Here is a 26,859-nt window from a genome sequence, read left to right as displayed (position 1 = left end):
GACATCAAACTAGAGAGCCAAAATGTCCTCAGAAAAAGAATTGGTGAACTTAATGTGGTATGAGGTCATTAATAAAAAGAGTGGTGGTGTAGACCTTTTTGAATTAATGGGGAAGAATGTTAATGGGGGAAAATCAGTGATACAGAACTTTATTGTAAGTATGTATTGTAAGTATGTATTGTAAGTATGAGCCTCTCTCCATTCTAGTTGCTTTTGGGGAGATATATATATATATATATATATATATATATATATGCAGAGACAAGGCCTCAGAGAATGCACTCTCAACTGTATCTGTTAACCACTTTTTTCGCTGGGGAATGGGATGGTGAGAGTGGAAGGCTTTTCACTTTTAATTTTATGATATCCCCAATCATTTGAAAATTTCCCAAAGATCATGTATAATTTCCATATTAAAGCAATAAAGGAAATAAATGCCTTTAATGTCGTGTAAGTACCTTGTACTTGCCTAAGTTACGTCTGGAATGACATATATTCATTCTTCAAGACATTAGCTAGGGCTTTATGGATTTCTTTTAGGAGTAAATGCAATTTCAACCCATTTAGGGTCTTGATTTCTTCCTCTTATGCCAAAAAAGAAAAAAAAAAAAGCATCTCATCTTGTACCTAATTTGTTGTTGACAGTGCCGTCACTTAAAGTACAGCATTATGCAACCCTTTAATTTGAATTCCATTTTGCAAGTGTTTTTCTCATCCACCTCATGGACAAACTTAAGCCGTAAAGTTCAAATCGGCATATTGGAAATAAATCACTCGGGTTACCAAAAAGAACGTAGTTATTAGAATAAAATTAAAAAAAAAAAAAAGCTCATATAAGCCTATGTGCTTGACTTTGAACTTCCAGTATCTTGGTTCAGTTAAGTTTTAGTAGGACTCCGTGGCTTCCCTGCACACCTAAGTGCTTGTTTGAGAGCATCAGAAAACTATACTTGATCCCGGGCTTTAAGTAAGAGAAGGAGCCCAAGGAGCCGGGTCGGGGCGTTGAACGCGCCGGGGCCGAGAAGTTCGCGGGAGGCGCAGGGCGGGGCTTCCTCCCGCCGACTCCGAACCCGGCTCCACTTTTCCGAGTCCACGTCTCTTCCTTTGGACAGGCGTGTTGCTTCAGGTCCGGACCAGCCGACGTGACAGCCGCAGACCTTTCAAGAGGGAGCCCGGGCCCCGCCTGGACGTTCTCCCTGGCCGGGGGTAGCGCGGGCCAGCCCCGGTCAGGCCCCTCCCGGACTGCGGCGCGCGGCCCCTCGGGCCCGAGCCCGCCGCCGCCTCGCTCCCGGGCGCTCACCTCGCGGCGCCGCGCGCAGCATCGCGGGCATGGAGACTGGCTCCGACTCAGGTCAGAGGCCCGCGCGTCCGTTTCGTGTTGCGGCCGCCGCAGGCTGCTAGGGCGCGGCGGGGCGGCTAGGCCGGGCCGCCCGCGAAGGCCGCCGCGTGCCGGGTTCGCGCGGGGAGCGCTCTCGGGGCGGGCGGCGGCAGGTGGGCAGGACGAGCCGCGAGCGAGCGAGCGCGGGCGGGCGGGCGCGCGAGGGGCCTGGCGGGGGGGCCGCTGGGAGGATGGCTCAGCTCTTTCTAAATATAAAACCGGCGTGAGTTGGGCGAGCGCGGCGCGGAGCCGCAGAGCCGCCGCGCGGGCCGGGCGCACCGGGACTCGGCCGACGGACGGCGGCGGCTCTGCAGAGGCGCGAGGCGGTGGGAGCGCCCGAGTCGCGAGCTCGCGGGGGACCGCGAGAGCGACGCGTGCAGCGAGGAGGACGCAGGCGGCGGCGACGGCGGCGGGCGGGCCTCGTGGGCGCAGCGCGGCCCGCGCCGTGCGACCGGAGGCGGCTCCCGGCCCCTGCCGCACCGAGAGCGGCGAGCTCCCCGCGCCGCCCGTCCGCGCCCTCCCGCTCCGGCCCCTCCCTCCCTCCCTGGCGCAACATGGCTGCGGCCGCCGCCTCCGCCTCCCAGGACGAGCTGAGTAAGTGCCACCGCCAGCCCGCCGCCGCGAGTCAGAGCCAGCGCTGCGCTGGGCCGGGGGCGGCGGCCGGGGCCCGGTGGGCGGGCAGGCGGGCCGGGGCGCGCTGCCGCCAGCCGGGAGCCGGGCTGGGTGGGCGGGCGGCGGCCGCGGCGTGCGGGGGGCTGGGGCGCTCGGGCCTGGAGGGCGGGCGGGGCGCCGGTCGCCGCCGCCGGCGCTTGTAGGCCTCAGGTTTGCACCGTCACGTTGCGAAATTGAAACCGGAGCCCCGGGCGGAGCCACATCTGCCAGCGATCCGCCCCGGTCCGGGGGTGGGGGCAGCTCAACCCCCTGCCCGCGGCTCTCGGGCCGGCAGACGGGCCGGGGGGCCCTCAGGGTGGTGGCTGTGTCGGCGCGTCCCGTCTGACCCCGCCGTGGCCCCGGGTCCCAACTGTTTGGGGGAGTTCTAGAAATGGAGCTTTGGGGGCGGGGGAGAAGGTGCCTCTCTGTGACACCCTAGGAATCAGCGGAAAGGTCAAGGATAGGCGGTGACCCTCAGGTGGACCAGGAAGGACGGGAGGGCAGGGAGAGGGTCGTGGGGCTGGACGCCGGCGGGACCGCGGGCCGACAGCGCTTTCACACTCGACCGTAAACGTTGTCGTTTTTCAGGGGTCGGCGATCCCCGTTTGGGGAGAGCGGTGGTCACTCTGAATGCCAGGCCGCCCCGCCCGCCGCTCGGGTTCACCTCGATGCTTTGTGGGAAGTGTAGTTCCTGGGCGCCGCAGGCCCACGCTGGGGCCATAAAAATTGAATTTTCCTAGGACACGTAAGATGATTTCTGATTGCGGTTGGGGTGGTGAGACGAAATGCTTAGGTTGAGCTTTTGTTTCTTCAGTGCTGCCCTTTCAGTTTATGACAAAAACAAAAAAGGTGTTATTTAGGGGTGATGCGAGTTGTAAGTGGAATGAAACATGGGTGAGGTGTCGCAAGCCTTGTGAAGTTTATGTTGTTATAGTCCCTTCTGAATTTCCATGCGAAAGTAGTTATAAACATAGTAATTTCTGCTGCTTTGGTGTTTGGCAGTTTAAAGCTCCTTTTATATACGTGATCTCAGTCTTGCCCTCGTAACAACCTTGTAAGGCTGGTAGGTAGGAATTATCCTTGTTTTAAAGAGCAGGCAGGTTTAGAGAGATTAAGGTCCGTGCTGCTTTGACAGAGAACTGCGGTAGCAAGGGTAATGTTTGTCAGTTTTGAAGCTGAAATGAACAGTTGGTGTGACCCTGGGCAGGATGGAGAGTCTCAGTGGACAAGGTGTCAGGGTGTGTGTAGAGATGGACATGGCTTGAGCGCCAACGGGTTGATTCCTCGTCTGTCAGGTCCAAGCTGGAGCACCCCTGCCAAGCCTTCTGGGGAGATCAGTTCCCTGATTTTTTTTTTTCCTTTTTTTTTTGGTTTTTGTTTTGTTATTGTAAAATACACATAACATAAAATTTATCGTCATAACCGTTTTTAAGTGTATAGTTCAGTGGTGTTAAGGACATATTGTTGAGCAACCATCACCACCGTCCCTTTCCAGAACTCTTCATCTTGCAGAACTGGAACATTATACCCATTAAACCTGACCTCCCTATCCCACCCCACCCCCCTCCAGCACCTGGCAACCACCATCCTACTCTCTGTCTCTGTGATTTTGACTGCTCTGGGTATCTCATATAAGTGGAGTCATACATGATTTGCCTTTCTCTGACTGCCTTATTTCACTTGGCTTAATGTCTTCAAAGTTCGTCTCTGTTTTAGCATGTAACCTTATTTTCTTCCTTTTTAAGGCTGAATGATATTCCATTGTGTATATATATTACATTTATGTTCTCATCCATTTATCTGTTGATGGGTACTTGGGTTGCTTGTACATCATAACTGTTGTGAGTAATGCTGCTGTGAACATGGGTGAACAAATAGCTCTTTGAGACTCTGCTTCCAGTTCATTTGGGTGTATACGCAGAAGTGGGCTTGTTTGGTCCTAGGGTAATTCTATTTTCAATTTTTTGAGGGACCACAATACTGTTTTCCACAGTGGCTATACCATTTTATGTTCCTAACAACAGTACACAAGGGTTCCAGTTTTTCCACGTTCCCACCACGTTCTTTTCTGTATTTTTGAAAGTAGCATCTCAATAGCTTTGAGGTGGTCTATTTAAATTGTTATACCTTGTGGTATCTGAGGTCCTGTAGTACCACTAAACACTTTAAAATCTGAATTACCATTTGGAGAGGGGAAAAAAACAAAATTGGATATCATTCTTTATTTTTTTTAAGATTTTATTTATTTACTTGAGAGATGGTGGGAGGGGTAGAGGTAGAGGGAGAAACAGTCTCCCTGCTAAGCGGGGAGCCTGATGCCGGGCTCCATCCCAGGACCCCCGGATCGTGACCTGGGCCGAACGCAGAAGCTTCAGCCACCCAGGTGCCCCAAACTGGGTATCATTCCAAAGTGGCTGACATATTGTGTATATGCAGCATGCCTCTGTACAACAGGGACCTGTTAAGGTGCTGGTAGTACTTCTGGTAGTACTTCTGGACCTAACAGCTTCAACAGCTACTGAAAAAGTTAGGAACAAATAATTCCAATTTTTGCTTTTCCATTGTTTTGTTTGGTCAAGTCATCGATCATGGACCACAAATATCTCTTGACTTGGTTTCTGTGTTCCTTCAGAAGAGATTAAATGCTTGGCAGCTAGTACCTTAGAATAATTTAACTTGAAATCACGTACATAAAGTACTGGCTAAGCAGTTTCAAATAAGCTACTTTTAGTTTTAGAATGGTCATAATAAAAAGAGAGATGGCTGATAAAATGATGCTTTATACAATTTTTTAAAAAGAAGCCAAGAATCTGAATATTTGCTGGCTGTTATTTTGACTAGGAGTGATAATAAAAGCAGAATTTTGGATGCCAGCATTGTTTTTTCCCCTAATATTTTATTGTAAAAGACTTCAAAAATACAGAAAAGTTGAAAGTGAGTATTCATATACCCACTACTTAGGCTCTCCATTTGCTATTTTACCAGCTTTATCACGTATCTGTCCATCTTTCAATCCACCTTTTATAATTTTATTTTAATCATTTTAAATTAAAAACTGGGAAAACACATGTAATGAAACTTATAATCTTAATCATTTTTTAATCGTACAGCTCAGTGGCACTAAGTGCTCAATCCATCCTTTTCTGATGCGTTTCAAAGTAAATTGAAGACATCTGTAAATGTTCCCCTCAGTATTTCAGAACTAGCATTAAGTGTTTTGCATGTATTCTTTTATTTGTCACAGTAATCGTAAGAGGTAGGTAAAATTGTTATTGCTGTTTTAAGGAATGGAAAACAGCCATTTTAGGTTCCCCGGGTCCTACAGCAAGTGAGTGGTGGCGTCGGATCCCAGGTGTCTCAGACTGCAGTGTGCACTCAGCCAGGCTGCTGTGTACCGTAGTCCGTGTTCATGCCGATGAAAAGATATGGTCAGGTGGGCTGCTAAATTCTTACCTAGATGTCACTTTAGTCCAACTGTTTGCTGTTTAACATTGCTGTGGGGTGCAAAAGAAACACCACGGTCCACCAACAGAATTACGATACTGCTGAGAGGAAAGAGGAAGCGTACGTGTAGACAAATATGTAAGGACCAAAGTGTATGCTTATGTAACATAGACCATGCTAAAGTCATATTGTCTGTGGTTCCCACATCTGCTATTTAGGGATATATAGCTGGTGACACTGGGTTTTATAGATTTCAGATCAGCATTTTTTATCTTTGTATTTGAGGTGACACACATGCCATAAATTTAAATTAAATCTATAGTTGCTTTCGGTTGTATCTGCCATTGTACTGTGCGGGAGCTCCTGGGAAGCAGAACTGTTAGGTTTCTCTTCTATTTCATTTTTATTGATTGACTGATTGATTAGTATCATTGACATATGGAAGTTGCCAAAAGGTAAGCAGGGCAATCTTGAGCTGGGGTTTCTTAGACTTTGTTATCCTTTCACAAGTCTCATGAATTGTGACTTTGAATTGGGTGATTGTAAAGCTGATGTTTATTGAAAGCTTACCATGTGTTCTAGTCACTTTGTACCTCTTGACTGACCGAATCCTTTCAACACCCCTGTGAGTTTGGGGCTATTACTGTCTCAGTAGTGGAACTTACTTCATGTTACGGAGTTAGGGCTTGAATTCAGATTCTCTGATTCCAAAGTTGATGTAAATTCTGACTGACTGTTGTATTACTCTCTCTGAAAGGGAAAATACACAGTTTATAACAAGAGCAACATGCTCCCTATCCTGCCCCAATGTCTTAGTAGCCTCCAGAAGAAATCTGCTGTCGTGTATAAAATGTGGCAGTATTCTGAGGTTCATTGGATAGAAATATTAGATTAAAAAAAAAAAGATTTTATTTATTTATTTGACAGAGACAGCGAGAGAGGGAACACAAGAAGGGGGAGTGGGAGAAGGAGAAGCAGGCTTCCCACTGAGCAGGGAGTTCGATGTGGGGCTCCACCCCAAAACCCCGTGATCATGACCCGAGCTGAAGGCAGACACCTAATGACTGAGCCACCCAGGCGCCCCAAAATTTTGGGTGAGATGCCATGATAGAGAACAGTTAGTTCTGACAAAAATAGTTCTGAAATCTAGTTTGTAAATTACTTAAGATCGTAGTGCTGTAACTGTTTGGAATGGAGTGTAATTCAGTGCAGGGCATGTGGGCTAGTTTTTCTTCTAATATTATCCTCTGCCAGTTCATGGAAAAGTTGACATTGTGGTTATGTTTCAGCAATGGACAGGGAGATTTCTGACAGAGGGAAGGAAGCATTTGAGACTTTTCCCCAAGTCAGCTGTTCAGTGGTTTCATGTTCTGGGCTTTATAATTATAAGGCATCCTTAGAATCTGATCTGGGATGAAGACAACTCAGGGAGGAGTAGGGCCTGTAATCTTAAAGCGCACTGACACTGTTCAGTTTGACCATTTGACATAACCGTGGGGAACTTCACTTGCAAAAGTTGGTGAGATAATCAACATGTCAGATACCTTCTGAGAGAGGCTCTGCCAGTGCCATGAAGCCTCGTGGTTCTCTGAGAGGGTGAGACGTGGGAAGCTGTGTGGCTGTGTGGGAGAACGTGATTCTGTGGCCAACTGAAATAGCCCCATACATCCAGGCAGCTGAGCTGATCTTTGTAGAAAGGCTTTGGTTACTTAGTCAAAGAGGAACGTTAAAATGGGAAATAATGGTATTTCTGTTTCTTATCAACTTCTAATTCTTCGTTTTCACCCCATTCTGTTTTTGAATTGTGCTTTCAGTAAACTGTAATATTTAATCAAGGCCACTGTCAGTGAAAATGGTTGGCACTGGGTTATTCGACCTTGTTCAGAAGGTAGATGTTAAAATTATCAGCACTGCCGGCATGCTCAGATGGTCTGACCCAGGTTTCTGGTCTCTGGTTTCAGGCCTGGCCAGTCTCTGCCTTGATGCTTGTCGTCTTATGTGGCTTATTTTCCCCACACATTTTCCAGTTAAATAAGCAGACTTTAAAAATTGAGTGACTAACTTTTGGTCCTGTCCTCATAGAGCTTATAATTCACTGTAGACACAGCTTTATATATAAATATAAATAACTAATATAAAGTATAATATGAAAAATGCCTACCACTGTTCTTTAGAAATTTCAAGTGCAAATACCTTGAGCTAGGAGAGGTTAGAAAATACTTTCAGAGAAAGGTGGAGTCTGATATGCTGGAGTAGGGGTGCTATGGCTGTGGGAAGTATTGGGGAAGGAGATAAAATTTGGAGTTTTGATACTTGCCCCTTTCTGCCTTTTATGTTCTTTTTATCATTTGGGATCTTCAGCAAGTTGTTTTACCTTTCTAGGTCTCAGTTTCTTTCTCATAAAATTGGGATAATAAGAAATATTCCTAGTGTTGTTATGATTAATGTATATGAAAATGCATTGTATAAGGAATTAAGCTCTGTGTAAATTATTATTATTATTTCAGTTGGGGGTGGCAGTAGGAGATGAAGCTGCGAAGGTAGGTTGGGACCAGCTTGTGTGGGAATGCCAACACAACTAGTTTGGACTTTGTTCTGTAGGCAGTAGAGCGCCATCAAAGGCTTTTAGGCTGGAGTGTAACATGAGTAGGTCTGTTTTACAAGGATAACAGGTGGCAGTGGTGTAACATTGATTGCGTGGATCCAGAGACCCAGAGGAGCAAGACTAGTTTAGGAGGGTGTCACAGGAGCCAAGTGAAAGAAACCTGGGGTCTGAAGTGGGGCAGTGGAAGTGGATTTGGCAAGGAGGTAATATAACCTAGAATCCCTAAAATAGGCAGAAATTATCAGCCAAGTAGATGAGTGTTGTTCAAGAGAGGGAGGAGTTAGAGATGATTCCAAGAATCTACCTGAGAGATTAGTGGGGTGTGGAGAAGACAGTCTCTAGACAGAGTTAGGGAGGTAAAAGTGGAGAAAAGAGAGAACAGGTTTGTTGTCTTCAACAAAGAAATAATTTGTTGAGTGAATGAGTTGAATTATTGAGGTGCCCATGTTGTATTGTTCAGGGAGACTCTTTGGAATAGTAGCTGAAATGTCATGTGGCGTCAGAGATGGTTTTAAATCCTGGCTCTGCTGCTTTTTGATTAATGTCCTTGAACAAGGGACCTAACTTCTCGGCTTTGGTTTTCTCATCTGTTAAATGAGATAATAACAAACCTATTTCACAGAGTGGTTAGAAGAGTGGGGAGAGAGAATGCATGTTCAGAGCTTGGCATAGTGCTAGGCGTGTGGCTTCTTTGGGTGTGGGAACTTGGTCTGAAGATTGGGAGAGTGTGGGGGTGATGGTGGAGTCAGGGGAATGGCAGATTGTCCCGAGGACAGCTGTCTGGGGGCTGTGCATATGTAGGGGTGAGAAGAAGACCAGGAAGAACCAGGGAAGGGGATCGTGAGTGCTGAGAGAGGGCAGAGGTTCCCAGGGTTACGAATGTTCACTGTTTATATTCTCAGGTGTAATGTGCGGTAGGATGTGTACCCACCTACTAATACCCCTCTTAAAAAACTGTTGTATAATTACACTTCCTTCCAATACTAATGTAAGACTTTGTATGTTGATATTTATGTATATGTACACATATACATATATGATGAAATCTGTGTTATATTGGTATTCCAGTGTTTTAGTCTTCAGTGAATAAGTTTAAATTATTAGTGTGTTACTTCTATATAATAACTTTTATTTGTGGACACACTCCTTACTCTTTCACCAGTTTGGTAATCACTATAATATTTTCCTCTTCATTCTGAATTTGCAAAGCAGGGCATCAAATTAGATCTTAGCATAGAAATGAAAAGTGCTTTTTAAAAAATTTCTTAATGGTAGCTATGAATATAAATCTTTTAATTGTTTTTTTTCCTGGTGTTCTAAATAATAGATTCTTTATACATTTGCATATGTACGAGTGGATGAACCTACCATTGGTGATCCAGAGGATTTTTGTCAAGACTGGATAAACCATGTATCACATTGATTGTAGAGGTTAGTAGTTCCTTAGTTCCTTAGGATGTGTGCATTTTTTTGTAGTAGCATTTAAAAGTGCGTAGGTTATCAAGTAGCCAGCAATTTCTTGCCAAGATCTTCATGGGTTTTTCTCCTTTTCCAGCTATCCTGAGTTAGTGAAGTTCATGTTAGTTTATATATCCTGAAGCCTCTATTGTATGTCATCGCGTGAGCATAAATTTAAACAATTAGCAAGAGAGAGAAAAAGATGAAACTTGAAGACATTCCTTAGCAGTGTGCACAAGGAAAAGACTATGAGTGTTAGTTTACAAGTAGTATTGTCTGCCGCAATAGAAAATGACTTTACATGCTCCCAGAATGTCATCCTGTTTTATTTGTAAAAAAGGAAAAAAAAAGAAAAAAGAAAAAAAGGGGGGGCGTTGAAAAAGGCATCATCATAGTAATTAGATATTCCTAATTCTGCCTTTTTGACATGTACTGTGATGGAAAAACCACTAAATTCTGCTTCATTCTGGGGCTGAATAAGACTCTAGTGTCTTTCTTGGAAGATATTGGATGGTCCTTTGACTGAAACTCTGTAAGTTCAGACTGTAATTCTCTGATATCATGAGCTCAATATCCAGTGTACCTTGGATTTTGTGGTTTCAATCCAAAGGTGCATCTTACTGCTTTCTTCTAATTTAACTATTGCATTCCCGTTGCCCCATGCCTTCTGTTTTTCGGTATGTATATTGCTGCTGATGGTGTAGGATTCCTTAATTCAGTTAGGTAGAATTTTGAGGACTAGAACGAATGGAGTATTTTATAAATCAGAGTTCAAATTTAGCATAAACTTTTTTGTTGTTGTTGGTGGTTTTTTTTTTTTTTTTTTTTTTTTGCTGTCTCACATATCTTCTTTCCATTAGAGAGAAATGGAAAACTGAGAGGTTGGAGGAATTGTTTAGAAGAGAACCAAGGACATTGTTTATTTGCTCCTAGATTCATTCTCACTGCTTTTGGGCCGGTGACAGATGCGTTAATGAAGTTATGATATACTGAAGGCAAGCAGGTCAAACCACAAATGCTGGAATTTAAGGAGTGACTTAAATAAAGAACTTTCTAGAGTTTACACTTCCAAATGAGCATTGTCCTAAGTAATGAGCTGCTTTGGTGGATCTTAACTATCACATGTTTGACTTTTATGCAGTCTGAACTCTTGCGTAGCATACATTGTCTCCTCTAAGCTGGCTTTCATAAGCTGAACTAATCTTTCGGTTCATCAGTTTACTAACATTGATTTCTAACTGGGCACCTGCCAACTGCTGTCTCTGGGGGAAAGGGCTTCCTTGGGAGGTGGGAGTGTTTGTGGAGCTCAGTGCATCTGGAGTGTGACACTCACTCATTAAATCTAGGGTGCAGTTGAGGGCTTTTGTTTCATCACTTGGCCCAGCCCTGCCAAGCTAACCCTATGACTTCTTCCTTCCCTCCCTCTGTGTGTGTGTGTGTGTGTGTGTGTGTGTGTGTGTGTGTAGGGGGGCAGTGGGATGTGTGTGAGCAGGGGAGGGTAGCTTTGCTTAAGGCTCTGCTGGGTTGATAGGGGGCGTAAAGTAGCCTGACGTCATCTCCAGGTGGCTAGGACTTCCGAAGTGGCAGGAGAAGAAAGACTGTTTCCCCCTTCCCTGCTCAGTCACGAGCACATCCTGGTGCAGGGGTGTCCGTATTGGATTATCTGCCTGGGTTCTGGGGGTAAGATGGTGGGCTAGGGGACAGGAAATTGGTCTAATTGCCTCAGTTCTGGGAGTAAGGGGTACCAGCAGGGACTGTGTCAGCAGGAACCTCCTGCCCTGGCTGCAAGGAGCCACGGTGGAATGGATCCTCTCCCCATCTCTGACTTATATTGATGTTTACTACTGGACTTCCTGACATTCTTCTTTTAAGTATGTTTGCATTTAATAAGTTTTTTTTTTCTTTCTTTTTCTTAAGGTAGGGAATGGGACAAACATCTATTTAAAACCTAGCAGTAGAGATCAAAATTGAAAGCATTAATTCCTGAAGAAGTATCTCACTGGCCTCATTTGGATTTTTTGTCACTCAGGTATTACAGAGTTACATTTAGGGAATCGAAATGGTGTATAGAAATCAATAGATGATGTGGACTTTAACTCCTTTAACCTTAGTGAGTATCTGGTTAAATTTATAATTCACAGGATTGATCTACCAGAAAAGACCATTACCTATGAAATCTACATGGCAGCTAGGCCTACCTTACTCTTTGTAGTTTTAGCCTCCCACTCCTAATTGCACAGGTTGTCAAAGTCTGGAGGGGGTCATCTCTCCATCACCCCGCTCCCCCCCATCACATCCTGTTTTTGTGAATTTCCTATAACTTACTTTACTTATGTTTTTCTTAGCTGTTAGGTTCCCAATTCTGAAAATGATATTTTGGTTCCACTCATGTCAACTTGGACGTGAAAACTCACCTGTTTCACTGGTTTACGCATATACTCCCTCACTCACTCCACTCTCCCAAGCCTTTCAGTAATTTAATTAACTCTGGAAGATGTGAGTCATGGGGAAAGTCTTGGTATAGTATTTGGCTTTCTGTCCTTTCCCTGGTCTGTCCTCTCTCTCCATCTTTTTCTTTTTTCCTCTGTTCTCTGTAGTAACTACTGCATCCCTCCTCATTTGGAACAGGCCAGTTCTCCACACAATCAGACCTTCTAGAATTCCTACCACCCCCCCCCCTTTTTTTTTAAACCGTAAGCACTTGTAGTATTAAAATATGTATCGTCCCTTTTCCAGGAGATTCTAATATCAGGTATTATAAATTGTCACCAGTCCCCTCCTTTCCCTTGCTATAGATGTTAAATGTATAAACTTCTAATGACTTTTCTAATGCATGAGGAATTAATATTTCATACATTCAACAGGTATTTGAGCAACTCCTCTCTGCAAGGGTCTGAATTAAGTGCTGGGATACCAAGGGACTTAAGTCACAGTTTCTCAACCCAAGGAGCTCTATAGAAGGATGGAGTGTAGAGAAGGAGTGGGTAGTTAGGTGGAATCAGATTGAAATCACACCTCAAAGAACTGCTTTGGTCTAGAACAGAGAAGATCGGGCAGTTACATAATGTGTAGCAAAAGGCAGTGAGTGCCAGCAGAGATGTAGAAGAGGGAGTTTGTGGGGCTCAGATGGATAGTGTAGGTATGCAGCAGGTAATATTTGAGCTGGACCTTGAATGGGAGGATTTGGCTGTGTGGAGATGGAGAGGTTGGGGGAGTATTCCCAGTTGGGGGACTTGGTTGACCAAATAATTGGGCAGGGAGAACATGGTACACTTAGGAAGCAATTGCAGTTTGGATCGCTATTGCAGGAGTAATGGGGTTCATGGTTAAGAAGATTCCTTTGGGGCTACATTGGCCCACCATTAGGAAGGACTCTTTCTCTGATCTGATAATTCACTCTAGGCATGTTCTGGCCGCTTACTTTTTTTTTTTTTTAATGAACCTTTATAGAAGTATTTCTTTTTTTATCCCCTTTGGCAAAGACCTTCCGCTTTTATTTGGACCCAGTTGTAAGCCAGCTTAAACAAAAACAGGGTTTTTTCCTCATGCATTTTAGGGAGTTTTATGGAAACAAGAAGGGCCTTCACAAACTAGAAATCATCCAGTTCTTCCAGCTGCTTTCTTTGTGCCTTTATGCCCAATCTTCAGACCAGCTTCCTCTGACTCTGTGTTTCAGAGTAGGCTAAAGATGCCCAGGTCCTGTCCACCAGCTTTATTCTCATTGGTCCAGGCACTCCAGGGAGGCCTGACTTTTTGGTCCCACTTCTGAAGTGCTGAGGAAGGTATGGATTGAGTTGGAACCCATCCTGACACAGTGGCTGTGGCCAGGGTACAAAGTCATGTTTTTACATGGTTGTCCGGTAAGGCTTTGTGTCATTTCCACCCCCTTTCTCTGCTTCGGCTGTGCTGCAGTTTAGCGTGCTGGAAGGACTGTTGGGTTTGGAGTTGGACTGGCTTGGAGTTTGAACCCTAGCCCTGATGCTTTACTACCTTATAAGTCTTGATCAATATTCTTCTCATTTTTTTAAGTCAACATTCTTAATGAGTTCTAGGCTCTGTTCATCTGTAAGTTGGAGCTAGTATTACCTTACTTCAATAGATAGTACTTTAGAGGGAGGTACTGCGTTCTAGTGTGTACTTGGAGGGTAAAGACCTATCAAGGTTCAACTTAACAATTTGTCTTACTAGCTTGGTGACCTTTGGCAAATCAGATCCCGAGCTTGTTTTGTCATCTATAAATGCAGACAATAGTTGCCCCCCTCACAGTGTTTTTTAAGGCTCAAAGCCCCATGTGAAACTGCCTTGTGACTGTAATATCTTTACGTATGTATGAATCAGAAGAAAATAAATACCAGGAGGGGCAGTATTTCCTTGTGAGATTATTCCATTAGGGTTTAGTATATTTCTATGGTAACCTGATAGATGTTTCTCAAAATATCTTGTAGCTTTAGATTTTTCATTGATTTATGATGCAGTGGGCAGTGGTCTAGGTATTTTCAGCTTTCCATTTCAGTCTCAGCTTCCACGTAAGCTCTAACCTGATTAACAATTTAAAATTTACTTTCATATTCACAAAAAATAATGTTCTTCGTAGAAAACTTAAGCAGCCTTAAAAAACATTCCTAAACCTGTTTCTCTGAAATAACTGTTTTCTCATTTTAATTCAAACAAGTAATTCATGTTCATGAAGTAAATTAGCAATGACATAAAATTAAACAAGCCAAGAAAGAATCCTCTGAAATTCTGTCATGTGGAGATAACCACTACCTTAAATTTAGTAACTCTTCATATTCTTTTTGATGGCGTATGCTTGCCTTGCATACTTAAAGGAATGTTTTGATGTTCAAGTTGTTATGAAAAAAGATGATACATCTCAGGAAATGGACATATTGCTGTTTTTTTAAACTTTTTTTGATATGAGTGATTATATGAGTAAAAACCAGTATTTGCCTTTTTTTTTTTTTTAAAGATTTTATTAATTTATTTGACAGAGATCACAAATAGGCAGAGAGGCAGGCAGAGAGAGAGGAAGGGAAGCAGGCTCCCTGTTGAGCAGAGAGCCCGATGCAGCGCTCGATCCCAGGACCCTGAGATTATGACCTGAGCTGAAGGCAGAGGCTTTAACCCACTGAGCCACCCAGGCGCCCCAGTATTTGCCTTTTCTAATCCTGTGAACAAATAGCCTTTCCTCCTTAACGCAGAAGTCAAAGTTGTATTTTTTTGGAGTGATCTGAATAGTGAATGATTTATATGGACAGTTTTATTTGTCAGGAATAATTACATGTTTTCAGAAATATCAGTGGCTAATGGTGGGTAACATTGAAGGGAAGGCCTTAAACCTTTACTGGTTATTTCTTCCTTGCGAGGGGTAGAAGGAAGGAAGTCCCTTCTTTGCCTTTACAAAGATAAATTAAAGACTGGTGAATAATACGGATTATAGAAATATTTAATGGAAATGAAATGAATAAATTTATTTTTAGTAGGCTTTATTCCTTCATGAATATAATAATTGACATAAGCTAAACTGGAAATTGTTTTTAGTTCTGGGATTGAAGAATTTCAGTGTTTGATCTGTTTTTTTGTTTGTTTGTTTTTTTTTGAGACTGAGATTTGTTTTTTTAAGATTTATTTATTTTAGAGAGACCATGTGCTCATACGGTGGGGTTGGAGGGCAGAAGGAGAAGGTGAGAAGAGAATCTTAAGCAGTCTCTAGACCCAGCGCAGAGCCCAATACGGGGATCATCTCATGGCCCTGAGATCATGACTGGAGCTGAAATCAACCAATTCAGCCACCTAGGTGCCCCGAGACTAAGTTTAAAAAAAAAAAAAAAAAAACTTTATTTTTTTAGAGCAGGTTTAGGTTTATGACAAAATTAAGAAGGCACAGAGAGATTTCCTGTGTAATTCTCCGCTTCACTCCCTGTCCTCCCCCTGTCCCATCCCCCGCCCCCGCCCCAGCCAAAAGCATGGCTTCCTCCATCAGCATCATTCACCAGCATGGTACATTTTTAATCAAGGATAAACCACATTGACACATAACCACCGGAAGTCCGTATTTTATATTACAGTTCACTCTTGGTATTCTGTATTGTATGGGTTTGGACATCTATCCCTCATTATAATATCATACAGAGTATTTTCACTGCCGGAAATATCCTGTGTTCTCCTATTCGGCCCTCCTTCCCCATTCCTTCCTGGCAACCATTGATCTTTTCACTGTCTCCATAGTTATGCCTTTTTTAGACTATTATATAGCTGGAGTCAAAAAGTATATAGCCTTTTCAGATTGGCCTCTTTCACTTAGTAATGTGCCTTTAAGGTTCCTCCATGTTTTTCCATGACTTGAAAACTCATTTCTGTTTGGCACTGAAAGATACTTGTTGTTTGTATTTATCCATTCACCTAGTGTGAAGGACCTCTTGTTGCTTCCAAGTGTTGGCACTTAGGAAGAAAGCTGCAGAAACATCTCTGTCCAGGTCTTTGTGTGGACATAAGATTTCAACTCCTTTGGGTAAATAGCAAGGAGTGCAGTTGTTGGATCATATGGTGAGACTCTTCAGTTTTGTAGGGAAACTCCAGACTGTCTTTTAAAGTGACTATACCGCATTCCCATCAGTAAATGTTCTGGTTTTTGTCCTTCCATATTCTTTAAGGTTCCTTTTAAGCTTTAAAATTCTGTGCTTTAAATTTCTTTCTTTATCCCTGAAACCTGGCTTCTTTCAACAGATTTTTGTAAAAAAAAAAAAAAAAAAAGAAATGTATTTTTACTGAAGAATATTTGAAAAGTACATGAAAGTATAAAGAAGAAAAATCTCTGATATATTTTCTTACCCCTTTTATGTAGTTGTATCTAAAACAAAATTAGTATGGTGTATGTATTTGTTTTAAAAATAATGAAAATTTCAAGTATGAAGAAAGTATAGAGATTAATCTTAGAAATATTTATGTATGTCCTACCCATCTTTGTCAAATCCTTACATTTTTTTGCTGTTAGCAAAAACATCTTTTATTTAAGAAATAAATATTAGAGACCTAGTTCAAGCTTGCTGTGTTACCCATTATAATTTTCCTTTCATTCTCTTTTTTTCTCTTTTCTTTTCCTCCTCCTCCTCTCTTCCCTTCTAGCCCAGAGGTGGTCATTCCTGTGAAGTATATATGTCATATGCACTATATATATGTTGCATTTATAAACCTGACCTAGGTAGACTCAAACTGTACACATCCTTCTGCACTTGCTTTCATTGATCTTAGGTTTTTAGATATTGTCATGTTGGTCCTTATGACATTTAACTCTTGTTTATTTTCACTGTCATATGACTCTGCCACAATTTCTCTATCCATTTTCCTGTTGATTGACATTTAGATTGTTTCCACGTTTTTGCTTTTACCGACCCTGTGTGTATGATCAGTTTCTTACACAGGGGTTCCTTGTGCTTGTCTTTGCCTAGGAGAGTTTTTCTCCAGGACAGGGTTATGCAAAGTGTGCTCTAAGGAAAGGAGAATTATTTTTTGCACATAGGGAACTGTGGAAGAATGTAAATTAACTGTCATTGTTAGTTTATTTAACATTTCTTATCTTAGTGAGACTTTCTCACGGGAGGGAAGAGTGTTCCTTATCTTTTTCTGATGGGGGACAGTTTGCAGCTGGGTTACTTTGAATGGCACAGCTTTAGGGTATGTTACCCTGGTGTAGAATTGCTCAAGATTTGTTTTCAGAGATTTTATCAGTGTATGCCCCATCAGCAGTGAACTTAATCAAGTACCTCTTGGTTTGTTTCCCGTCTTTGCCAACAGTTGGTAGTTAGATTTGCAAAGTTTTTCTTTTTCTTTCTTTCTTTCTTTATTTATTTTTATTTTTAATTAATTAATTTATTTATTTGACAGAGAGATCACAAGTAGGCAGAGAGGCAGGCAGAGAGAGGGGGGAAGCAGGAGAGCTTCCCCCCTATTTTTTTGTTTGATCTAAAAAAATAGATCAAACACTGATCTGCTTCCCCCCCAGCAGAGAGCCCGATGTGGGGCTTGATCCCAGGACCCTGAGATCATGACGTGAGCCGAATTCAGAGGTTAACCCACCGAGCCGCCGAGGCATCCCTGCAAAGTTTTTCTGATGCGAAGGGTATGCTCTCTTATTTTATTGTATTAATTTTGCATACTCCTGATCACTGTGATTGAGCATCTTTTTTTAAAAAAAATTTATTTATTTGACAGACAGAGGTCACAAGTAGGCAGAGAGGCAGGCAGAGAGAGAGGAAGGGAAGCAGGCTCCCTGCTGAGCAGAGAGCCCATGTGGGGCTGCATCCCAGGACCCTGGGATCGTGACCAGAGCCAAAGGCAGAGACTTTTAACCCACTGAGCCACCCGGGCACCCTGAGAATCTTTTTATGTGTTATTTAGTATATGGGTGTCATTTCTGAATTGCTTTCTTATATCCTTTTTTTCTTTAAAAAGTTGGGATTAATTTGCTTTTTCTTGATTTGCAGGAATGTTTAAAGTATTCTGTATTCAAGTCCTTTTCATTTAAAACCATTGTTGCTATTTATAACTTACCTTTTTATTTTATGGTGTGTTTTGCAATATTTTAAAATCCTAACCCATTAGTCTTTTATGTTTTGTGCCTGCATTTTAATTTTCGCTTCTCAGTTTTACTTTAAAATCTTTAAAATTCTACTTTTTACATGTCATTAATCTACCTGCAAGGAATTTTTAGGTATTTCTTTTCTATATGGGTAAACCGTTTTTTTCCAGTTTTCATTGACTAGTTTGTTTTTTACTTTCCCTAGTTCTTCTGACCCCATACTCCGTTTTCTTCCTGTTTTTGTATGCTGCCTATCATTTCCTTTTTTGGATTCTCCTTCCTTTATCCTTAAATGTTGCCGTCTTGGGCACTCTGTCTCTGGCTTTCTGGTACTTCAGAATACAACTAGCATATACAAGTGCTGCTGACCTGTGCCACATCCTCGCCCCTTCCTTCTTCACTCTGTTGATCCATGACCGCCAAGCCCTGACACAGGGTGGGGTTTTAGTAACTTCTCTAATGAGGGCATGAATGATCTCCTTAGGGAAGTTAGTGCTGCATAGTGGAAGTAGGAGAGTTCTGGGCCTTGAAGGAGGACAGAATTTAGATGAGCAGGGAGAAGGAGGAAGGGTAAGTTGCAACGTGACACATTTCGTATTAGCTCAGATTCATAGTGGTGAGCTTTCTCTAGTGTCATTTTTTGACCTTTGATTTTTTTTTTAATTTTATTTTTTATAAACATATAATATATTTTTATCCCCAGGGGTACAGGTCTGTGAATCGCCAGGTTTACACACTTCACAGCACTCACCATAGCACATACCCTCCCCAATGTCCATAGACCTTTGATTTTTGTACATTGTTCCATTTTGTCTTAACTACCACTTGAATGAGACAAAGTCACATGATCTTTTGGTGATGCTCTCAAACAGGGCTCCCTGTGTCTGATGTAGTATGTGTAGCGTAGTGCTGTATAGAAACTAGGATCATTGTGGCATACAGTGGCACGGCGTAGGCAAGGTTTTTTAGACTGAAGGTCAGAAGACCCCATTCTAGTTCTTGCCCTGCTGCTTATTACCTCTGTGAACTTAGGTGAGTCCCTAAAACCCACTGTGTTTTTTATGTTGAACAGTCTTTTAGTCCTCTCCAACTGTGATTTTAGTAGAAGTCTTTCTTTGTAGTACAGGTTTCAAAATAAGTTTTTTTCCTTGGGTGGTAGTTTCATGGATGTTTGTAATGATTCATGAAACTGCACACTTCCATTTTGTGCATTTTTGTAAATGTTTTATTTCACAATGAAAAAGATTTTAAAAACCCACAAAAGACTATGTTTCTTACATCCATGTGCCCCCTCCACCCCAAAATTCCAACTAGATTAAAGGCTTGAATGCAGAAAGCAGAATCATAACAGCAGGAAGAAAACCTAGATAAATATATATGTGGCAGGGGTCTCTAAGGCCACCCCCAGTTTCAGTGAGTTGTTAGGAGAATTCACAGGATTCCGCATATATTTGTACTCATGTCTAAGATGTATTACAGAGAAAGGACAAAAAGCAAAATCAGCAAAGGGAAAAGGCATGTGGAGCAAAGTCCGTAGTAAACCAGGTCCAGGCTTCCAAGAGTCCTCTCCCAGTAGAGTCACACAGGATGTGCTTAATCCCTCCAGCAATGAATTGTGACAATACGTGTGACAATACGTAGACAATACGTTGTCTACCAGAGATGCTCAGTAGAGACTCAGTGCTGAGGGCTTTTAATCAATGCTGGTGGTGTTGGCATCTTCTGCCTAACACGCACCACAATTCCAGATTCTGAGAAGGAAAGCAGGTGTTCAGCATAAACCATATTGTTTGTACAAAGGGTTTAGGCCCAGTGAGCCACTCTTAGCTGTCCTGGGAGTGGGGGGAATCTCTCCTGAAACCCATTTCCAGATGCTAGCCAAGGGCCAGCCTGGCAGGCCAGTGTTTCTAAGGATAGCTGTCTCGGGCCTGCTGTGTTAACTCTTTTCTATACTATTTTTTGTAATCTCAGAGTAAGAAAGGCATTTCTAAGCATGACTAGAAACTCTGAAGCCATAAAAGGAAGGAAGTGTAAATTTATATTTTAAAAACTTAGATATGAAATGAAAATCTAGAATGTAGAATCACAGGCATGCTAGGAAAAAAGTATTTACGATGTGTGGGAGAATAGGGGGAGATTTTTTTCCCAATATATAAAAGCTTTTGTAAGTCAGCAACTCAAAGGAATAATGAATAATTTGCTGAAAAAGATATTTCAAAGGACCAATAAATATTTGAGAAGATACTTCACCTCATTGATAAAATAGGTATAAAGTCAGACAACAGTGTGATCCCTTTCCATCTATCAGTTCAGCTAAGATTGATTACTTACAATCTTTATAAAATTGATTACTCAGTGTAGGAGTGGGTGTGGGGAAATTGCTAGTTGTGTACACTGATGGTAGTATAAATTAGCCCAGACTTTTAATTTATTTTTATTTTTTATTTTTTAAAAGATTTTATTTATTCATTTGACAGAGATCACAAGTAGGCAGAGAGGTGGGGGGGCAAGGGAAGGGGGAGCAGACTCCCCGCTGAGCAGGGAGCCAGATGTGGGGCTCCATCCCAGGACCCTGGGATCATGACCTGAGCTGAAGGCAGAGGCTTAACCCACTGAGCTACTCAGGCGTACCAGCACAGACTTTATTTATTTATTTATTTATTTATTTTTAATTTTTAAAAAGATATTTATTTATTTATTTATTTGACAGACAGAGACCACAAGTAGGCAGAGAGGCAGGCAGAGAGAGAGGAGGAAGCAGGCTCCCTGTGGAGCAGAGAGCCGGATGCAGGACTCGATCCCAGAACCCTGGGATCATGACCTGAGCCAAAGGCAGAGGCTTTTACTCCACTGAGCCACCCAGGCGCCCCCCAGCACAGACTTTTTAAATTGAGTTTTAAATTTTAACTCCAGTATAGTTAACATACAGTGTTATATTAATTTCAAGTGTACAGTATAGTGACTCAACACTTCATACATTACTCAGTATTTTCCCAAAATCTATTAAACTTGGTGACACGCAGTCAAGGAACTTTGACTCAGCAGTTCCATTTCTAGGGCTTTAGCTTACAGAAACCCATACCAGTGCACAGATGCGGGGATAAAAATATTCTTTGAAGCATCATTTGTGGTACTGTAAAACTGGTGGTAACACAAATAAAGGGTTAGTTAAATATATTATACTGTTCTATAGACAAAGTCTCCCTGTGGCCATTATCAATTAGATTTTTATTTAGTGCTACGGAAAGATATTTAAGATTTTATATGTAACCAAACGTTTTTTGAGTGTTCTTCATTTGGTATTTAAAACCTTGATCTGAATGGATAGGTGGTTCTTTATAATCTTTGATTATCCTACTTAGTGTGACTGCCCATATGTTTTATTACAGAAATATGAATGTATTTGATTACAGATACTGCTCTAGAACCCATTGGGTGGATAGGGTTATTTGAAATACGCAGTATATACACTATATTATCATTCTAAAATCTTTAGATTTTTTAAGTTCTGAGACCTATATTGCTCCAAAGGTAAAGGACTTGTATGAATCAAAAGGAAAAAGAAAGGCAAACTGTAAAATACTATATGTCATATTTCAGTTTTTAGGTTAAAATATGTTAGTTTTTTTTTTTTTTTAAAGATTTTATTTATTTATTTGACAGACAGGGATCACAAGTAGGCAGAGAGGCAGGCAGAGAGAGAGAGGAGGAAGCAGGCTCCCCGCGGAGCAGAGAGCCCGACGCGGGGCTCTATCCCAGGACCCCAGGATCATGACCCGAGCGGAAGGCAGAGGCTTTAACCCATTGAGCCACCCAGGCGCCCCTAAAATATGTTAGTTTATTTATTTATTTATTTTTTAAGATTTTATTTATTTATTTGAGAAAGCGACAATGAGAGAGAGCATGAGCAAGGATTAGGTCAGAGGGAGAAGCCGACTCCCCATGGAGCTGGGAGCCCTATGCGGGACTCGATCTGGGAACTCCGGGATCATGACCTGAGCCGAAGGCAGTCATCCAACCAACTGAGCCACCCAGGCATCCCAAATATGTTAGTTTTATGAACCGGAAATGATAGCTCAGAATATAGCCTCCACATTTAACAGTGATTGTCTGAGGTTACGGCAATGTCTTTTTCTCATAAGTGAAAATAATTGGATTTGAGTTTGTATGCAGTAAATAATGTCGGAGTTGTGGAGAGGATGGAACTCGCTTCTGACCCTGAAGTAGTGTTTGTCGTATCTCAGATACTGTGTGATGACCTGGAGGATCTCACTTCCTGCACGAAAAACTCAGTCTGTGTGAAAGATGAATTTGAGTTTTGGATTCCTTTTGAATTTTCAGAACTTTTGGCTACAGTCCTCCTTGTTTCTGAATAGACAGACACTTTTGGGGTCCTGGGCCTAATGTGCCTTGTCCCTTTTGTGACGTTGTTTCCTGGGTTAGGTTAAGGGCACAGAGTTCAGATTCTTTTTTGTTTGTCTTTGTTTTTTTTAAGATTTGTTTATTTGAGAGACAGCACAAGCCCGGGGGCAGGGATAGGGGGAGGCAGAGGGAGAAGCAGGTTCTCTGCTGAGCAGGGAGCCCAAAGTGGGGCTTTTTCCCAGGACCCTGACTGAGATCATGATATGAGTTGAAGGCAGACGCTTAATTGGCTAAGCCACCCAGGTGTCCCCAGCAGATTCTTTCTGTGCCTCTAAAAATGGGATTCAGGGACCGTACTCTTGCTAAATCTTTACTTTTTTGTTAGCTTTGACAGGTTGATAAATTTACTACTTGATTATATCAGCACTTATTTACATTTCTTCTAAAAAAGCTTGAACGTGATTAATTACCTTTATTTAAAGTATGGTGTGTACTAAAGATGGCATAAGAGTGTTACACTGCTGCTCCTCAAAGGCTGTAGGAGGGTTGACTCTTCCTCTGGTACACTTGGCCTGTTTGGGAGGGGTCCCACGTAAGGTTTGGTGCCCTTTTGCCATTCCCGTAGTCCCATCATAAATAATTTTATTACATTGAGGATGCTACGTTTTCTTTCCTAGTGAGGGAGAGAAGAAAGTTTAGGCACTATGGTGGGGATACATAAGAAGAAACTGAATAGTTGTACAAAAAAAATGAAAGAGACCAATATCACTTGGTTTTTTAAACTTTTGGTACAGATTCTCTAGGTCAGTTTGTTATGAATTCAACTTTCTGCCTTCTTCCCCAGAACAATTTTCCATCGTTTCTCTAGGTAAAATCTGTGGACAGTTTTTGCTGCCCTGAGATCTGTGAGGCACTAGCGCCAAGCCTCCTGGAACTGGCACAAATATTGTGGACTGATTGCACAGCCACTGTATAGAAGCATCTGGTCTGCTGATCTCATAGCCATCCTGCCTGCCTTTCCTCCTTCCTTCTTCCTTACTGTTTTCTTCTTCCTTTATTATCATCTTAAAATTTAAACTTTGAGGCTTTACTTGGATTTCACCACTTTTTCCCATTAATGTCCTCTTTCTCTTCTGGGATCTGACCTAGGGCACCACACTGCACTTAGTTGTCTTCCTCTCACTTCTGGTCTGTGATAGTGTCTTAGTCTTTCCCCATGTTTCACTGTCTTGAAAGTCTTGAGGGCTCCTGGGTGGCTCGGATGGTTAAGCGTCTACCTTTGGTTCAGGTCATGATCCTGGGATCCTGGGATCGAGTCCCGCATCGGGCTCCCTGCTCAGTGGGAAGCCTGCTTCTCCTTCTGCTTCCCTCTCTCTCTGTCTCTCATGAATAAATAAATAAAATCTTTAAAAAAAAAAAAAAGGAAGTCTTAAGCAGTACTGGCTGGGTATCCCATAGAAGTTCTTCCAGTTTGGGTTTTTCTAGTTGTTTTACTGATAATTAGATTGGGGGGTGTGGTCTGGGTCTTTTCAAAGAACACCACAGAGGTGCAGTGCCCTTCTTTCACATCGGGGATCATGATAGCCATGTGACATCAGTCATAGTGGTAACTTCCATCACTTGGTAAAGATAGTATTTATCAAGCATCTCCACTGTAGCATTAACATTTTCCTTTTTCTGTTCTTTGGAAGCAACTCAGTAAAGCTAGTCCACCTTCTCAGACAGGGTGGAGGCAGAAATGAAGTTGTACCTCCTGCAGGGGGAGGTATCTACAGGTAACACTTGGAATTCTTTCAGAAGAAAGAGGTTTCTTTGCCCCCATTGAACTTAATCATTTAGTAATTTATTTACATCAGCACGGATTCATGTAGATTAATTTTTATACTCTGGGTTATAATCCAGTACTGTTCTGTTTATTTTGTTCCTCAAATTATTCAGCTTTGGCCATGTTGGAACTCTTACAGGGGGCTCCTGGAGACCTTCAGCATGTTCCAGGCCCCATTTTCTTTTTAGCATTACAAGATGCTTCAGGTTCATCTTGCTTTTTCCCTGCTCCAGCCCCAAAATCTGTCATTTTTTCAAGGAGCCTGGTTCCTCTTTTTGGAGAATGGTATTTGAAAACCAAGATTTGGGTTCAGGGTATACTTGTTGCTACCAGAATGTCTTACCTCTGTGTTCTCTGTGTGTGTGTGTGTGTGTGTGTGTGTGTGTGTGTGTGTGTGTGTATGTCTTTAAAAAATTATGGAAAATACGAAGCATACACAAAAGAACAAATTCTCTTTATCTGTTATGCTGCTTCAACAGTTAATCGATTAGTGGCCAATATTGGTTTCATTTATATGGCTTCTCCCCATTCCTCATCCCTTTGCCCCGATTAGTATTTTTTATAAGAACCCAAATGAGGCTATTACCTTATTTATATTAAAAAAATAAAAATTGTATGTATTTAAGAGGTACAGTGTGATGATTTGATATATATGTACATGTGGAATGATTACTGTAGTCAAGCTAATTAACATATCTTTTCATACAGTCATCTTTTGTGTATGTGTTGTGAGAGCATCTGAAATTTACTCTCTAGCAAATTTCCAGTACACCCTTGGTTATTTCAAGTGAATCCCCGTAACTATATTATTTTACCTGTGGGTGTTTCAGTCTTGATCTCTAAAAAATAAAGACTCTCTTAAATAAAATTTTAAATTGAGGTGTAATAAAGTATGAAAGTAGAGAGCTTGATGAATTTTTATCAAGATATATATCCCTGCAACCATCACCTAGAACAAGATACAGGACATTTCTAACCACCTTAGAAGTCTTCTCAATCACCAGGGAAAGCTTTTCTAAGAACCTTCAAAAACAAACATAAACCACAATACCATTATTACACCTAAGAAATTTAACAGTATTTCCTTAAAATCAAACATCAAAGCATTGGCAAATGGTAGGTTTCCCTGTCACAACCCCTCCTCTCCTCTTTCCTCCCTCTCCTCTCCTCCCCTCCCTTCCCTTCTCTTCCCTTCCCTTCTGTTGGAATGGTCTGGCTACTTGTTCTGTACTTTGTCACAGTCTGGGTTTTGCTGGGAGCATCACGGTGGTGCTGTGTAACATGTTTCTCTCATGGAGGCTTTCTTGGTTGAAACCAGTCTCTCACATCCTGGTTAGGTAATCCCACTACAGTAGTGGGCAGTGGTTCTGTCCATGGAGAACCTTCATCAATAAGGCGGCTTCACCAAATAGATACTGTCCTTGGTATCGGATTAAGTTCTCCCTCCCTCCGCTAGTTAGATCTAGAAGAGTTCTTCAGAATTTTTGTATTCTTTTCAGTATGCAAATCCTTTAGAAGAAAGGGATAACTGTATGTAGGAGAGAATTTTGATATTCTTGGCTTTGTTTTCTTCTCTTTTGGGGGTTAAATGACCAGGACAGTTGCAAGAAAGTGTAATTAGGTAGTAAGCCTTTTTTAGTGTTGTTTCCTAGTATATCAGAGTCCTCTGCATACAGGGCTAGTTGTGGCTAATCATGATTGAATGATCTGCAGTACAGAAAAAAGGTTAAACTATAAAAATACTTAGTTTTGGTTGTGTTTGATATGTTAAGTTCTTCTTTTTTTCTTCTTATATTATAGATCAGCTTGAACGGGTCTTTTTACGACTTGGCCATGCTGAAACAGATGAACAATTACAGAATATTATATCTAAATTCCTTCCTCCTGTTTTGCTCAAGCTGTCCAGCACCCAAGAAGGAGTACGCAAAAAGGTAAGCATGTTCGGACAGTTGGGGGGATTAAATGGTGAGTAAATGGGTATATATTATGAAGTGAGTTTTCTGTTCTCATCATTGAAATCTAGGTTCATGATCTCATTTTGGGTTTTCAAAATGGAGAGCAAGTCTGGGACCAGCTTACAGGATTTAAAAGTAGCTTTTCTATGCTTAGCACAGCTGCATTTAGTACCAGTTGTACACTTGGCACAAGTGCCAGATGATACAATTGAGATAATCATTCTGAATATGTAGAGGCTTGATCTAAAATCCATGCCCTCGATTCCGATATGAAAGTGAGGTGGTAATGGGGCAAAAATATTCTTTAGCGTTGGCTGACTATAAATACAACTTTTATGAAGATGAAGCAAAATAATTTTTTAAAAAAGCAAGATACTGTACAGCTCCCATTCTGGAAAGTACTGTCACCAAAAGTTGGGTAACTATCACATCAAGATTCTTAAGATTCTATTTTATTTATTTTATTTTTATTTATTTTTAATTTTTCAAGTTTTTATTTAAATTCCAGTTTGTTAACATACAGTGTAATATTATTTTCAGGTGTAGCATTGTTTTTATTATTATGTTCAGTTAGCCAGCATATAGTACATCATTAGTTTTTGA

At 41.8% G+C, this 26,859-nt stretch overlaps 1 protein-coding gene across 3 annotated transcripts in view; it reads left to right on the top strand.

Annotated features, from left to right (window-relative positions):
* Positions 1-1,921: 1,921 nt before the first annotated feature.
* The window catches only part of LOC111145668 (KIAA0368 ortholog), a 96,588-nt gene continuing 71,650 nt past the window's right edge, over positions 1,922-26,859 (top strand). Inside the window, exons 1-3 of one of the 3 annotated variants that reach the window (XM_022500753.1) lie at positions 1,922-1,972; positions 9,406-9,509; positions 26,102-26,232. In XM_022500753.1, the coding sequence (XP_022356461.1) occupies positions 9,488-9,509; positions 26,102-26,232 (153 nt within the window). In that variant the 5' untranslated portion in view covers positions 1,922-1,972; positions 9,406-9,487. Of the gene's footprint in view, positions 1,973-2,746; positions 2,775-9,405; positions 9,510-26,101; positions 26,233-26,859 lie in introns of those variants that run through there. The other 2 variants (XM_022500754.1, XM_022500752.1) reach the window with 2 other exon arrangements.

The sequence above is a fragment of the Enhydra lutris genome, unplaced genomic scaffold (assembly GCF_002288905.1).
Source record: "Enhydra lutris kenyoni isolate GAN:26980312 unplaced genomic scaffold, ASM228890v2 scaffoldscaffold13, whole genome shotgun sequence".
Lineage (NCBI taxonomy): Eukaryota > Metazoa > Chordata > Mammalia > Carnivora > Mustelidae > Enhydra > Enhydra lutris.
Note: the sequence above shows the minus strand (reverse complement) of the source record. Positions and strands in the feature narration are given on the sequence as shown.